At 35.6% G+C, this 16,466-nt stretch overlaps 1 protein-coding gene across 1 annotated transcript; it reads left to right on the forward strand.

Moving 5' to 3' along the window:
• The first annotated feature begins 344 nt into the window (after window positions 1–344).
• Window positions 345–13,187, forward strand: LOC107814064 (snRNA-activating protein complex subunit-like). The gene is made up of 12 exons (NM_001325917.1): window positions 345–694; window positions 2,604–2,764; window positions 3,022–3,077; window positions 3,996–4,062; window positions 4,216–4,271; window positions 4,970–5,105; window positions 5,894–5,982; window positions 6,106–6,196; window positions 9,533–9,628; window positions 10,257–10,382; window positions 10,480–10,740; window positions 12,417–13,187. Exons 2-12 carry the CDS (start codon window positions 2,630–2,632, stop codon window positions 12,696–12,698), a joined length of 1,395 nt encoding a protein of 464 aa, NP_001312846.1. The 5' UTR covers window positions 345–694; window positions 2,604–2,629; the 3' UTR covers window positions 12,699–13,187.
• The last annotated feature ends 3,279 nt before the right edge of the window (window positions 13,188–16,466 follow it).

The raw sequence follows: 16,466 nt of genomic DNA on the forward strand, positions 1-16,466 counted from the left end.
TATTTTTTCAATTTAAATTAAGGTCGATTAATATTTTTATAGTGATATTATTTTAATTCTACCATAACTTTAGCATATTTTCTCTACCTTTTTTACTTTATTATAATATTTAAAAATACAAAAAATAGTTTCACTTTTAATTTTTTATTTTTATTTTAACTAATTAGGAATGATTTAACAAGTATTTTATATTAATTTGGAAGAAAATTGGGTTTGTTAATGAATTTTCAGCTTTTCTTATCCAAAATTGAGCCCAATTTGGATCCCACCTTAGCCCATTAACCCCCGCAGCTGACCCTTTACCCAATCCCTAAAGACCCTTCTTCTACAAAAAAAAAGACGCACACACACACATAGAAGGGGACAACGGACATAGGAAAACAGAGGAGAGTAACATAGAGGGAAACGGAGAACAGGAGAAAGGGAATTCCTTTTCGGATTCCATTTTTTTTTAGCTCAAAATCAGACTTTCTTTTGACCTCTGCACATAGAGACGACAGAAGACATCACCGCACATTGAACCACCATTTCTCTGTCCCTGTTTTCGTTTGAGGTCGAATTTGGGTTTCCGTTCGAAGGAGACAAAGACGCCGATTCGGTTCAAGTTTTTCTTTTGATTCAAGTTCAGTTCGTCGACTGTGAGCTTGATTTTTGCTCCTTGATCTAAATCAAAGGAAAATTACTCTGTTTCGAGGTCCATTCTTGCTTTCACTATTATCTCATAAATTTTGTCTGATATGATTGTGCTTGCTTCCTTGTGTTGAAGTTGCTCATTACTAGATTTCCATTGCATTTTATAAGTGCAGAGAAGTTAATTTGATAAGTTGATTGATATTGAGACGTTACTTAGAATAGCCAAGATAACAAATTAAGGTTTAACTAGTGAAAAGACAAAATTCAAATGTGAGCTTTTGGAATTAATGGGCCGTGTTTACTGTAGTTTAAATTGGAAAGCAAGAATTGGGACTTTGAGAAGATTGAATTTGGGGCCGTGTGGTTTCGAATTTAGAAGCTTAAAAAGGGAATTACTTTAAGTGAGAAATTTAAATGATTATCTTGCTCTTATTTTAATTTTATTTACTTCTTCGTGACGTTAGGAGTATGCTTAGGCCGACCACATTTGGGTAGGCAAACTTTTAGGATATTTGTGTTTTAGTTTCTTTCGAGGTGAGAGGCCGCCCCCTTAGTTAATTAATTCATCCGAGGAATGCCTTGTAGAGTTTGTATATATATTTTTATACTCATCGGGGAATGCCATGAAGTAAATGTAAAAGAAGGCCGCGGCGACATCATCATGAAGGAAGCATTAGTATAGGCTAGCATAGGTTTTTTCTAGAACTTTTTCTTTCGTTTCGTTTAATTTTATTTTATTTAGGTGGGGACGACCTTGAACCTCTTTCGGTGTTCATTTTTCTTTTGTGTGTTTTTACCTCACTTTGAGTATTCTCTAAAGCCAACCAGATCAAGTATGCAACCGTACTAGTTACAGGACTCGGGGAATGCCTAACACCTTCTCCCCGAGTCAAATGAACCCCTTACTCAGAATCTATGGTGCAGTCAGTTTTAGAGTCGAATGTGTTTTGAAGGAAATTTGTTATTTTAAAAAATATGGTGACCTGGCACACTGAAATCAAATGTCAGGTGGCGACTCTGAAAAGTCATTCGAAACACAATCTTTTTGTCACTTTTCAAATTGAAAACCCTTTTGAGCTTTAAAAATCCTTTTATTCTTTTAAAGAGGGGTAGTAAGGTGAAAAAGGGGTGTGGCAAATAGTAAAATCGAAATGCAGCATTGTCAGATAGTAATAGAAATCGAACAATATGGAAATACGAGAATAACTCTACCACTACTAGGATAAAAGGAAGGACGCTCGACTCCCTACTTTACTTCTACCCCGATTCACGACTTCCACACTCTCATATCAAGGGTCATGTCCTCGTTAAGCTTAAGATGCGTCATGTCTTGACTAATGTTTATCTTATCATATGCTCTAATTGCTTAGGAAAAGTACTTTCTGTTTTCCCGTAATTGTAGTGATTTTTCATATGAATCTTTTGAAGAATTTTTCTCTGGGAAATAGCTTCCAAAGAACGTTTTTATTAGAATTATTTTCTGAAATAGTGTTGTAATGAAATCAAGATTTTTAGAATTCCACGAATGTTTCTTTTTCAGATTATCTCTCTCTAAAAGAATGTTTCTCTTTTCTTTAACGAATAATGAAATGCGTTTTGCCCCTTCGTAGAAAGAAATAGTTGTGACTCCTTGAACTCTCTCTTTCAGTATCTTAGGCTGCCTCCGTACCCTATTTAAATAGTTGCGACCTTACACTGAGTTTGTTTCTTGATCAGTTGCACTATCTTGGAGTTGCTCCCAGTTGCAACTATTACTTATTGCCGCAGTTTGCCATCGCTAAGCAATGTTACCGCCTTTTAAAGTTTTTATACAACATTTTGTGTAAATATTTGTAATACACACGTGTATTTATGCCGAAATTGGGTGATTGTCTGGCATTCTCTTTTCTTTATTCTTGGACAAAAGTCGCATAGGATGTCAGATCAAAGATTACAACCCTTAACTGTTTTTTCTCTTATCCTTTTTTCAGCTCTCATCTGTTAAATAGGTTCTTTGATGTCGGACCCTAAGGCTTCAGCAGATGAACACTATGTTTCCATTCCTCGCGGTGGCCCTATTTACATTTCCGACATGGTTGGTCCACTCACTAAGGTTGCTGACTTTGAGGTCAGCATCTTCCGTGAACTTGAGGTATGAAGTTGTTGTTCACATTTAGATTACAACGACACTCATTGTGATGTTCACTTTGAAGCTTGTCTACCTTTAATAGATTCCACGTTCATATGAAGACATACTTCTGTCATGAGTTTGTATGCAGAGCTCCCCTAGACCTTAAATAAACAAAAATTAAACATGAAAGAAAGAAGATAAAAGGCTTATTACAGATTTCATCATTTCTGATACCTTGATTATGGTCAGTATTCTAAGTATCTTATTCTGTTATGCAGCGGCTCAAGGCAGAGTTGTCCGTTGATTCACTTGAAATGTTTGATGATGAGATATCGTAAGTGCATCTTTTTTTGCTCCTCTTTGATACTAGAAAAGGAAAGAAAACTAAAATGTATCATATGTACCTGCCACTTACTTCTCTTGCATATCCTTTAACTATGGTGATTAATTTATTTTTTGAAATGCAATACTGCAAGTTTTTTGGTTAACTATGTCATGGATGTGGGAGCCGAGGGTCTATCGGAAATAGCCTCTCTACCCCTGGGTAGGGGTAAAGTTTGCGTCCACACTACCCTCCCCAAACCCTACATGTGGGATTATACTGGGTTGTTGTTGTTGTTGTTGTTGTTGTGTTATAGATGTGGGAGTAAAAATTGAAATAGGATTTCCTGGAAATATTTTGAGAGATTTCTCTAGCTTTTGTCGAGATCAGCTCTTTGTTTGTGCGTCTTTGGGTTTTCATTGCACATACAGATTCTTTTCCCTTTCCAAAGTTTGGGTTTTAGAATATTGCGCTCTGCTCCCAAGTTTCTTATTCAGACGGTAGATATCATTAAGTAACTGTTTAGAGTTTTTTTTAGATGGTTTGTATTTATCAATAACCCCTTGTTAGTAGGTTGTTTTTTAATTCTTTTTCATTTTTAAGTTATTTGTGGCAGCTGATAACTTGCAATCGGTTTTATTTTGGCAGCTGATAGTTATTTTATTTTTTCTTCACTTTAATTTTGTGGATGTACTTTAAAGAATATCAAAATTGATTATGTTTTTAATCCCATATCTACTCCCTACTACCAAAATAACTGCAGTGGTACTTATCCAAAAAAACATAGTAGCACTTAGTAGTTATTACATTTACTTTTCAAATTCAAACTTCGTTAAGATGGATTTCTGTATGGCTTGTTTCATAGGTTCTGACCGGTCTACTCGGATTTTCTGTAGAATTATCTGACTCTTGTCATTGATTGCCTTGTAGGGTTGAGGATCTTAAAACTTTCAGTGAAGAGGAATTGGTGGCTCAGGCCTTTGAAGAAGCATTTAAGGTACAGTAACATTCTTTTTAATTATAGGAAGCCATTCTAACAGTTAGCTTACAAGTCCTCACTAATCAGAAAAAAGTTCAGTTCACAAACTTTCACGTTCAAAAGAAAATAAATGGCCAGTTTGTTTACCAGATCTTCATGTGATGATGACAGGACGATGAGCTGACCAAAGAATCTTCACAAACTTTGACAGAGCACCTTGATACAAGGTTAGTGAAATGAATATTCTAGACCAAGACCCATTTTACTTATTTTTTGCAGTCTTTTTTTTTTTTCCTCTTTGCATTAGATGATGTATCCATAATTTTATGAAGTGTCCCCAATTCCAATTATGTGGCTCTTGATACTTGATTAGCTTGGAATCTTGGTTTCCTTTTGTTCCCGGTAGGGCTATACATGTGCAAATCTTATGCTATTTCAATAGCAAAGCAAGTTAAACAACTTTTAGTATTGAATATTTTTTTATTAAAGAAATAAATTAAGGAATAAAAAAGGGAGTAGCATGTTGTGTAAGAATTAGATTGCCGTGCTTTGCTAAGTAGTATTTAATGAGCATGTTGATATTCAAAAATTATTCTTGCATGTGTATATATCTATAGAAAAGGGGATGGAAAATTATTCTTTCTGCTTTTGACATTCTATGTATTAGTGTCATTGACAGGTTTTCCAACAAAAACAGTTATATCTTCAAGTTATCTCTTGATGTCAAAATGGTAGTTCCAACACCAATTAAACCTGATAAAACTATATTTCACTGTTCATCTATCCATTCACTTGTGCTTGTTTGCTGTTCTGCATGTGTTCCACACTCGTTTGCCTTAATCCTATATTTTTCATGACCTTTTTTACTAAAAACAGAAGAATAGATAACGGGACTTCGGTTACTGAACTTGCTTCATTTTGAAAGGTCAGAAAGAGAAGTGGACTCTTCTACTATTCATGATCCCTCAGACAATGTCGCCCTCGACAACAAAGGCTCAGATAAACGCAAGTCCAACAAGAGGAAGCGGGGGAAGAATGTTCGTCAGAAGAATGCTGTTGATGTATGCTAGTGAGCTTTTCTGTTATACATCTGTTTTAGTGTTCTATTTTCTGTTGTATTAAGTCTTTGTTTGGTTCTTAGTGATTTGAGTTTCTGTTTACGGTTTACCTACTAAAAATAAAGTTATGTCCTATTCTATCATGGATATGGTCGAGAGTTCTGTATAGTTATACTATGCCACAGCTGGCACTATTAGATCACTTGAATGGGTAATCTTGCTTTTATTTTTTTTCGTACTGATGATCTAGTTAAGATGTATCGGAGTAAATCAAATGTTCAGGCTTATTTTTGCCCTTTTAATCTCTTAAGAATTTACTTTCCAAATTAGACCTATAGGCGTTTGTCATAGATCGTAAAGAAGTGGTAGTATGAAAACTGAAAGGTGAAATCTTAATAATACCGACTTCAGAAGTGTTGGATCATGAATGGAAGCTCCTCCAGCTAATCATTGAAAAAAGCCTCCAAAACTCAAAGAAATCTACTATTTTATCCTATTAGTCCTAGTTGCACATATTCCAACTGGTTGAAAATGAGAGATCTGATCAAAAGTGTAGCAATACCTTTTTGGAAAAGAGAAGGTAATAGTTGAGCAAGATAAAAGTATGGAGGAAAAAAGTAAATGACGAACATAATTTGGCTTGTAAAAGCTGCCAGTTCATTTAGTTACATCCTAATATATTTTTGTTCATCAACATTGTGTTTGCGCATTATTTCCCCATTTTCTTTGTCCTCACTGTTTCAATTTAAGTATTTAAAAAAAATATGAGTTCATATTCTTGCATTTTGTAGGAAGACTATGTTCTGAAGGTGGAACAACTTGCAAAAATTAAAGAAAAACAAGAGGAAGAGAAAGCAGCAGCAAGATTGCATTCTTTCAAGTACAGATCATCGTCTCTAGTTGATATGTTTTTATTTATGACTAAACCAGCCTGTTATATCCATTGTTTATATTTTCATATCTTGTGTTCTCCATCTTAGCTATATTTTTTATATTGGTTCAGTGGTAGTTGCGGCAGCAGCCACTCTGCTTCAACATCTTCCAGTAAGAGTGGGAGAATGACATCACTCAAGTCAATAAGTTCGGGAACAAAGGTTAGTTTAGAATGACTTCCTAAGACCTTGATTCCTATCTACTGTATGACCTGGGTTTTAGATGAGTCTAGAATTTAAAAGGTCTGGAGCAAGTTTAAATTTAGATTAAAACTTGTTTAGGCTGTTTAAAAAATTTAATGACTCGTATCTTTTGCCTATATTTGAAGGAGAGGTCTTCTGGTCTATTAAGAGATATAATTGAACAGTTCTCCCCCACCATATAATCTCCGTGGTGGATATTTGTGAAAAGTCCTGTTTATGGACTATAGATACTTGTTCTTTGCTGGGAGAGCACCTTTTCTATGTTGTCATTTTTGTGGGTATGGAGTTGGGTGAGGTAGGTGGTTTAATGAATTATACCTCTTATTAATTTTACTGGAAATTTGTATTTTATGTATTTGCAAGGAAAATTGCTTCTTCCATTTCTCGATTAGATTGATATATCAGATCTACTTTGAACTATTAACCATTAAAATTAAGGAATTGGTCAAATTTATTTGATAATCAATAGCTTCAAGAAGAACATCTATGAAGATGGATTACTACAGGTATATTGAGTGTCAAACAAAGGTCCGCGAATCATCTCAATTTAAAATTTTACTTTCAGAACTCTTTTAGAATTTATATCTTTATTTGAATAGTTTTAGAAAAAGGATGAAAAGAGTACATTCTTACTATACTTGAGAGGATATGGATAATCTGATATACAACGTTGCAACCTCATTTTCCATCCATGCAAATGCTCTCTTCCAGAGTATCCACTTAAAGTGCCTAAGGTGTTTATGAAAATAACAATTAAAGAGATTGTTTAAAAGAATATACTCCCTTTGTGTCAATTTAGATGACACATTTCGCTTATCAAGAGTCAAACTATGTGAAGTTTGACCAACATTTTAAAATATATTTTTTTAAACATATTGACAAAAGAAAAATTGTAACTTGTATAGTAGTATTTCTCGTATAGTTTGTGATTATCTAAATTTTAATTTTAAAATATTGACTTGAACTAATTCAATTTAGCTTCAAAGTTTAGTCAAACTGACTCTCCATGAGGGAAATATGTCATCTAAATTGAAACAGAGGGAGTAGTTACTAATTGGATTTAGAAGTGTAGTACTAATTAGCAAATCTTTTTTAAATTATTTTTATTGTAAAATGATTTTGTTAACAATGAATTTCTTATATAAGCCGTATACCAAAAAGTAGAGAGCTTCCACAAAAATATGGTTCCCTAATCCGCAAATGTTCTATACAGACTGGAACCTCATGAGTGCACCAAAACAAAACTAAAAGAGGATATTCCTCATATGTACAAAGTCAGTCTCTGTGCTGTCAAAGGCATTCTTACCCCTCTCTCCATAGGACACACACAAGTGCAATTGGAGCAACATATGATACCTTGTGTCTACTTTTTTTCTTTTTTGATGAGGTAAAATTTTATTAACAAAAGGTACCAAGATGGTACAAAATTACAAACAACCAGCAGCTACCACAACAGGGCAATTACATTCCTCCTAACTCTACTAGAACAACCATATACTGTTCCATATTTTCCATAGCATACTTCTTACACCAGAAAAATAAATTTAAGAAACAACTATTTTTAATCCTGGAAATATGCTGCCTTTCCCCTTCAGAGCAAATCTTGTTTCTTTCCAACCATATTGTCTAAGAGCTTTGTTCTACATAATATCTGTTGATTTTTGCTATTTTTTGGTGTTGCCAAGTCTCCAACCTACTCCTGACATTGGAGGGCATCACCCACTTGACATCATACATATTTAAGAGCTCCCAACACTGTCTTGGCACTTTGCAATGAATGAATAGATGACTTACTGTTTCTGCTTCTTCTTCACACATGTAACACCTGTTACATAGAATAGTTCCTCTCTTCTGCTAGTTCTCCTGAGTTAAACAAGCTCCCTTTGCTGCAACCCAACCAAAACAAACTACTTTAACAGGTGCTTTTGATTTCCATATTGCTTTCCATGGCTAATCTGATTGATAAAGCCCCTGTTGTTTTTGTAGCAGACTGTAACAACTCCTGACTGTGAAAGTACCATCTTTGCTTGCTGCCCAGATCAATGAGTCTTTCTTGTTGTCCTCCAATCTAACCATGTTCAGTAGCTACATCAGTGGAGCAAATTCATCAACTTCCCAGACATTAAGACCCCTCCTGAAGATCAGCTGCCAACTAGTATTCGAGTAAAAGTCTGATACCCTTCCATTTTTGTTTGTGGAGCAGCTATACAAAACAGCGATTTTTAATCTAAAACTTTCACTTCCCAACTATATATCAGACCAAAATTGGGTATTATTACCATTCCCCAGTTTCAACTTTACCAACTGACTGTATTTGTTCCATAAATTACTGATTGTGCACCAGACTCCCCCCTTTGCAGAAGAATGAACTGAACAAGCAGCCGGCATGTCCTTCCTACCATACTTGGCATCTCTCAGCTGTTTCAATAATCTGTTGCTATCATCATCAGCAACCCGTGCCTAAAGGCGAAACTATAATCTTAAAGGTAATTTGCCTTCCTAACATCTTCAAATAGGAAGACAAATTACCTTTAACATTATAGTTTCGCCAGTAGGCCCGTCTCAGGAGAAGCAGACAAAGAAAATATATATCTTGTGTCTTCTCCTCCTTCTCTACGCCCAACTATGCAGCGGCTCATTCACTATACCTGAAATCATCACTGTACTCCAATCAACTAACAATTCCCACCACAAATGGCTTGCCGCCTTGCAGTGTAACAGAATGTGGTAATCAATGCTTCTCTTAATGAAAGCCGTATTTTTGACATTGTTAAATAATAGTAATCTGCATGTTTGCACTGTCTTAATATTCGTATTAAACAGTCCTTATTACCTAAAGAACAACTCATTACCTAAACATAAACCTTTTGAATTTTATGTAAGCAAAGATCATCGGGTAAAAACATACCCGAACAGGGAATTTACACCAAACCAACAGAAGCGTGACATTTGTTTACACATAGAGTTCTATCACTTAATCATGGTTAATTAATGCATGTATTTTATTATTTTAGCTAACAATAATAAGTTTAATTGGTTTGGTGTAAACACCCAGTGCAGGTAAGTATTCACCCATATCAATGTACTTGCATACATTGTAAATCCACAGTATATCTATGCAACGGCATCGTGACCTTTCTAGTATCGCTTTTTATAGAAACTGAAGTAATTTTATTGCATTTGTAATCTGAATTACATGTACATAACACTTTTGATAGTTTAGTCTTTCTGTGATCTTAGATCTAAACCAATGATGGTTTATTGATTTTCATGCTTGGTTTTGGTTTATGGCAGGTGAGGGCAGCAAATGCTCATGGACATATTGCAGTGCATTTTCCAGAAGTTGTCCTCTGTATTGAGGTTTATCATTACAAAAAGACATGGGTAAAAGTATGAACATGCTCTTCGTTGTTATCTCTGAACTGCTGATGAAATGAAGTTATAAATTATTAACTATCAAGATGCTCTTTGTTCCTCTCTCTGTTGCAATTTGCAACAGTATGTTTGAGACCTTCTCAGGGTGATAAAATAGAAGGCTTTTCTGCTAGGTTATAGCTTATTCATGGGCTTATCACTTTTAAATTATTAACTGAAATAAGTAAATTCAAATACAACCTCCCATTCATGCTCCAGTCTTTGCAACCTGTTGAAAAAAAAACTGTTGTGTGTGTTTGGATTCATGAAGGTAATCACTTGGGTGTTCTCCGCACCCACTTTTTTGCTGTTCTCCTTTCAATCTGGTATCAGAGGACTTTATTCCTGGAGTGATGGGAGTTAAAACCATGTCAAATACACTGTCCAGCATCCCCATTATTTTGCTGTTGTGTATGTTTTGATCAATCTATTATGCATTTTGCATCTTTTAACTATTCTGGCCGGCTGCCATAGTATTGAAACAACATAGTTGACCTTGTTGAGATGATCAAAGATCTTCCTATTGGTACTGTTTTTTTTTTCCGGTAACAACTTTACAATCTATCTGATTGTTACAACTGATTCTGATGATATATATCTGTAGACGCAAGAATTTCTGGTCCTTGGGCGACAATTTTTGACGGAAATGAGAGACAAGATATATTGTATTACTGATGAGATAATGAAGAACACAGGCCAGAATGATCCTTCGGGCTATTTCCTTGTGGAGGTTACTTTTCTGGCCAATTTTATTTTCTAATGATATATATATCATTTTCTTCTGTTCCTTACTATTTTCTTATCACTAACCTAAAAATTTTCCATAGGATGTCTTTTGCAATGATTTTAGGCATCCTGCTGCTGTAAATTATAGTAAGCCAATACTTAATTGGCTTCAAGATTCTAAGAGTGAGGCGCTGGAAAAATGGGAATCTATCGCCTCTGGTGAACTGCCACAGAAACAAAAGGCACTTTTAGGCAGTAAAATTGGACCACAATTGCCCCATTTCAAGACCGCTAAAATGCAAGTAACTCGTTTCTGTGACTTAAGATTTCGACTTGGTTCTGGATATCTTTATTGTCACCAGGTAATATTTCTTTTTCAATGTATTTTGTTTTTTTCCCACTTGTGAGATTACCTTGGGTTTGTTGTTGTTGTATTTTGTTTTTCTGTTGCTCAGGGGAATTGTTCATTTTTAATTCAAATTAATATTTAGTTGTTTATGTGGTCTAAAGAAAGGATTTATGGTTGTATATTTTTTAGGTAGGAATTTGTAGTTGTATTAATGGGAGCACTTCTTATTAATTATTCTTTGTCTGGTCTAATTTAAGTCCTCTATTGTTTCTCTTTTTTTTTGATAAGGTGAAGACTTTATTAAAAACAGTATCAAAAAATACAGAGATACTGCTGGCTTAAAAACATTAAAATCCTAAGCGTTCTAGCATGTCCAGCATAGCATGAAAATTCATAACAACATTTCCATCTTTCCAATAACACAAATAATGTAAACAACTGTATTTCACATATTGCAGCTGCTCCTTCTTGCCTTCAAAACACCTATTATTTCTTTCTTTCCATATCGTCCAAGCTATGCTAAGAGGGATATCTCTCCAAATCTTCTTTAAGGATGCTTCTGGACATGCAGGTTCCCAGCACTCTAATATATTCCTGAATTTCTTAGGCTTGCCCAAAGGATGCCAAAGTTAGCCGTGAACATGGACCACACCTGCCAAGTAAATTCACAACGCAAAAAAAGATGGTCCACAGATTCACAAGCTTTCTCACACAAGTAACACCTGCTGCACATTATCCAACCCCTTCTCATCAAATTTTCTTGAGTCAGGCATGCTTCATGTGCTACTAGCCAGCCAATACAGGCCACTTTTGTTGGGACTGTAGTCTTCCAGATCATCTTCCAAGGCCACTTTTGTGCTTGCACCGGCTGGGTAGCATTTAGTAACAGTAAAAGAACCTTTTTTACTAGCTTTCCAGAGTAGGCTGTCTTCTTTTTCTGGCCATAACACCACTGATTGCATCATCTGAATAAATATATCAACCTCATGCATTTCTCTGTCGCAGAGATTCCTTCTGAACTGGAAGTCCCAACCTGTATCAGTAAATATATCAGCTAAGAGGATTTTTGGATTATTGGCCAATCTGTACAGGTTGGGAAATTGAATTTTCAGCAGACCAGAACCATCCCAATTATCTTCCCAAAGTCTGATTTTTTTTCCGTTGCCCACCCTCAAGCCAACATACATGTTAAATTTCTCCCATAGGTTACAAATCTGTCTCCAAACAGCTACTCCATATGGAGTCTTCACTGTTTTAGGTGCAAAAAAGCCCTCTTCCATATATCACCTCTACCACTGCTTTCCAGGGAGCTTTTTTCCCATCGTTTAACCTCCATAGCCATTTGCATAGCAGGCTCTGAGCTCTAAGATTTCTAACTCCCAGACCCCTTCTTTCTTATGTTTTGTCACAATGCTCCACTTTACTAAATGATATTTTCTCCTTTCTGCATCACCTTTCCCTATTACTTAATGTTTCATTTAAATTTTATACACTGGATTTAGATTAGTTACCACTTTTATCAAGTTACCAAGTAGTAATATATATCATTGAGATCTTTCTGTACATACCTTAAACTGACTTGGTTTGGTAAATATCTCTTTCACCGTTAAACTCATTCATGTTTGCATGAACTACACTATATATATAGATGTTGCTTGACGGCTTTGTGTCTGTTTTGCCTTGTATAAGGGGGATTGCAAGCATCAAGTTGTAATAAGAGACATGAGGTTGATACATCCAGAGGACGTACAGAACCGAGCCGCTTATCCATTGATCACCTTTCAGCCGAAGTTGCGGTTCCAGAAATGCTCTGTTTGCAAGATTTTTAAAGCAGTTAAGGTGACAGTTGATGATAAATGGGCTGCTGAAAATCCTTGCTACTTTTGTGACCTTTGCTATTACATGCTCCACTATGTAAACGGGTCTCTGCTTTACGATGATTTCTCTGTGTATGAATATCTCCATGAGTAACTTTAAATTAGAAGAGCTGACGTGTGGGTTAGGTGCATGTCACGGGTTCCAACCCTGCCGCTAACAACACTGGTATTTAAGTGGAGAAGAATAGAGGACGGCCAAATCCAGACGTTGCTCAGGACTCTGCAAGCAGTATTCAGTTTCACACAGATATGCAAGTTCAAGCCAAAGAATGTATATATGCAAGTTCGAAGTTTCACACAGATAATAAATACTATCATCCAATTTATGGAAAATAGGTTTCAGTTTCTCTTTGTTTATTGTTTTCAGAACTGTTTGTTCAGAGTTCAACTACAGATTCTATCCTCTAACGTTATACCAAATTAAAATATTAACTACTGCACTGGTCTGTTTGGTTTATCCTTTTCTTAGGTGAATATTTTTGGAAGTTGAAAGTAGTGGTATCGAGAAACGGGAATGGAAAAGCTTTAGTGAAAAAATTGAACATGTATTTCAGATGTGAGATTGTAACGTTTTCGTTGAATTATTACTTAATTGCATATCTTATAAATCCCTTTATAGCAAAAGTACAGCATTCCTTCTTTTTTTTTTTTGGGTTAAACAGACATTTTTATTCGGAGAAGGGTCTTATTTGCCGCTAAACTATCAGATTTGGTCTAAAATTATCCCCATCCATCTATTGAGCTAAATATGACCTTCCCGATAATGTTTGAGCTCACATCTGCCCTATAGATAACAGCCCAGATCCGGTTTAAAAATAATATTATTTTAAATGATATGTCATTAAACTATTGATTGATTTAAAACCCATTCAAAATATGTCCAACCCACCCATTCTACTCGACCCATCAGACCTTACCCATTAAACTCACTCAATCGATAATTCCTAGAAAATTGAACTACCTCTTAAACCAGAATAAGGTGAACACTTCAATTACTGTTTTCTTATAGTGGACTTGACTTGATTAAGCTAGAAGTAGCATATACATTAGATATGCAGAAATGCAATAAAAAATATGAGGGAGTTGGTCAATTGGACAGAATCACACAAAAGAGAGACACAAACAAATCTTGCACGGGAGACCGACGGATGTCTCACCACGAGTTGGATCCAGAATTTGAAGTTTATGATTTTTTATAGCGACCTCAAGTTAATTTATACATTAAATGATTAGGTACACAATCAAATATTTATAAATATTTAAGAAATTTCTAATCATATATGTGCATAGGATCTTGACAAATGTATTCCAACCGATTTGCCAACCACGAGTTTGACAGAAACAATATTTTGGGTGTGCGAAAATAAAAAATAAAAATATTTATATATACATTTCAAAATTCTAATCCATTACTTGCATGTCATGAAATCATATATAGAAGCCATAATGAGAGGAATAATGACTCTCCTTAAAATAATCCATTAGTATGTTAAATGACGTGGAATAAGAAATAGCTTTTGGGTCTAGAAATTATCGATTGAGTTAGAGTTAAATGGGTAAGGTCTGATGGGTCGAGTAGAATGGGTGAGTTGGACATATTTTGGGTGGGTTTTAAATCAACCAATAGTTTAATGCCACGTCATTTAAAATAATATTATTTTTAAACCGGATCTGGGTTGTTAACTATAGGGCAGTTGTGAGCCCAAACATTAACGGGATGTCATATTTAGCTCAATAGGTGAATGAGGGGCAATTTTAGATCAAATCCGATAGTTTAGGGGCAATTCATGCCCTTTTCCGTTTTTTATTTAACCAAGTATAAGTATGTACAACCGCTAGCTCATTTGGACTCTAGAGCTAGACCAAAGAAATAAATCAAAGAAACAATTCCTTATCTATCCACAACTCTTATCCTTACTATCTCTACATGTATTCTATCCATAGCTAGACAGAAAAATTGTTTAATCTTTCTAAATCCTTGTGCTATTTGGATTTATTTTGCCCTCTGAGGTATAATTCCAGTACAATATCTTTAATCCTCTGTGTGCTTGATATCATCTTTCCTTAAAATCTTCGTTGGTTTTTCTCAGCCCAGATATGGTAAACCACAGCTACAAACAGAAAGCCTAGTATGTGAGCTCGAACTCTGCATGTATAATTTTTCGTTAGCCATTCAATCTTCTCATTCCAGCTTTCAATTTGGTGTCTTTCTCCCATCCATTGTAGAAATGACGATATAGTTCTGGAGTAATCACATTCAAACAACAGATGTTCCGTTGTCTCCTCATTATTCTTCCCAAATAGCACACAATCACTTGATATTGACAACCCTCACTTCCTTAGTCGATCCACTGTGGCTAACCTTCGATGCAGAGCCAACCAAAGAATGAACTGATGTCTTGGTAATACTTTTGATCCGACAATAATTCTTTTCCAAGGACGCTTTGGGTATTGATGCATTGATGCAACATACAACTTCTTAATACTGAACTTCCCATGCAGATAGTATTTGTTCAGATCAGAAGAAGGGTCCTTTTGGAGTAATCATTCCCTAGTATCAAATATTTTCCTAACTAGCCAACAAGCCTGCTTTGGAGTGTTCATAGTCATACAATTCTGCTCTTTGATGTAGAAGCTGCGGATCCATTGAATCTACAAAGTATCTTTTTTTGCATTGACGGCCCATAGCAGCTTACATAATGCAGCTTTGTTCCATGAGTATATATCAATAACTTTTGGTCCTCCAGCTGATAGTGGCATACAAATCTTATCCCAAGCTATAAGTGCTCTCCTAGATGTGTCACTGCTCCCAGTCCATAGGAATGTTCTGCAAGCAGTAACAATTAGCTTAGTTATCTTCTTTGGCAATAAGAACACATACGCCCAATATGCATGCATTTCAAATATTACACTCTTGATCAACTGTAGTCGACCACTATATGAGAGAAATCCGGCAGTCCAACAGCTGAGTCGTGCAATATCCTTTCAATAAATGGCATGCATTGCTAGACAGATAGTTTCTTAGAGGATAAGAGAACTCTAAGGTACTTGAATGGCAGCTCCCCTAGTGTGAATTACATTTCAGCTAGAATCAGCTCTTTGAACTCCCCAGGGACCCAGCAGTATACAAAGCACTCTTTTTCATATTTGCTTTAAGACCTGATACCTCAGAGAAATGACGAAATATTTCCAGAAGCAAGCATATGGAGATCTTGTCTGCACTGCAACACAAAATCAAGTCATCAACAAAACATATACTCCCTCCGTTTCAATTTATGTGCCTTTTTAGTTCGTGCCAAAAGAATGACCTCTTTCCTTATTTGGAAATAATTTACTTTTATGTATTGATTTATAACCACACAAAATATATGTGCCTCATTTTACACCACAAGTTCAAAAGTCTTCTCTCTTTTCTTAAACTTGAGTATGAGTTATGTTTTTTTCTGGAGCACCTTGGGTGGTAGTTGAAGTCCGGATATACTTTAATGTCTTCAATAATTTATTGAGGTACTCCATCACCAATACAAATGGGTAAGGAGACATTGGGTCTCCCTGCCTTTAGCCCCTTCTTAGCTTGAAATTTGGTAGTCAATCCTCCATTCAATAGCAAAAAATAGCTGACAGTCGTTATACACTCCATCACTATCTGAACAAACTTCATAGGCATTCCAAATTCCAGTAAGATCATTTTGAGGAATAGCCATTCAACTGAGTCATATGCTTTGCTTATGTCCACCTTGATTAAGCACCTCGGGGAGACCCCTTTTTGAGTATATCCTTTGACCACTTGCAATGATGACATTGTCCAATATGTTCTTGCCTTCAATGAAAGCTAGCTAAGAGCAACTCCAACCTTGTTGGG

Source organism: Nicotiana tabacum, chromosome 23 (genome assembly GCF_000715075.1).
Source record: "Nicotiana tabacum cultivar K326 chromosome 23, ASM71507v2, whole genome shotgun sequence".
In the NCBI taxonomy this organism is placed as follows: Eukaryota; Viridiplantae; Streptophyta; class Magnoliopsida; order Solanales; family Solanaceae; genus Nicotiana; species Nicotiana tabacum.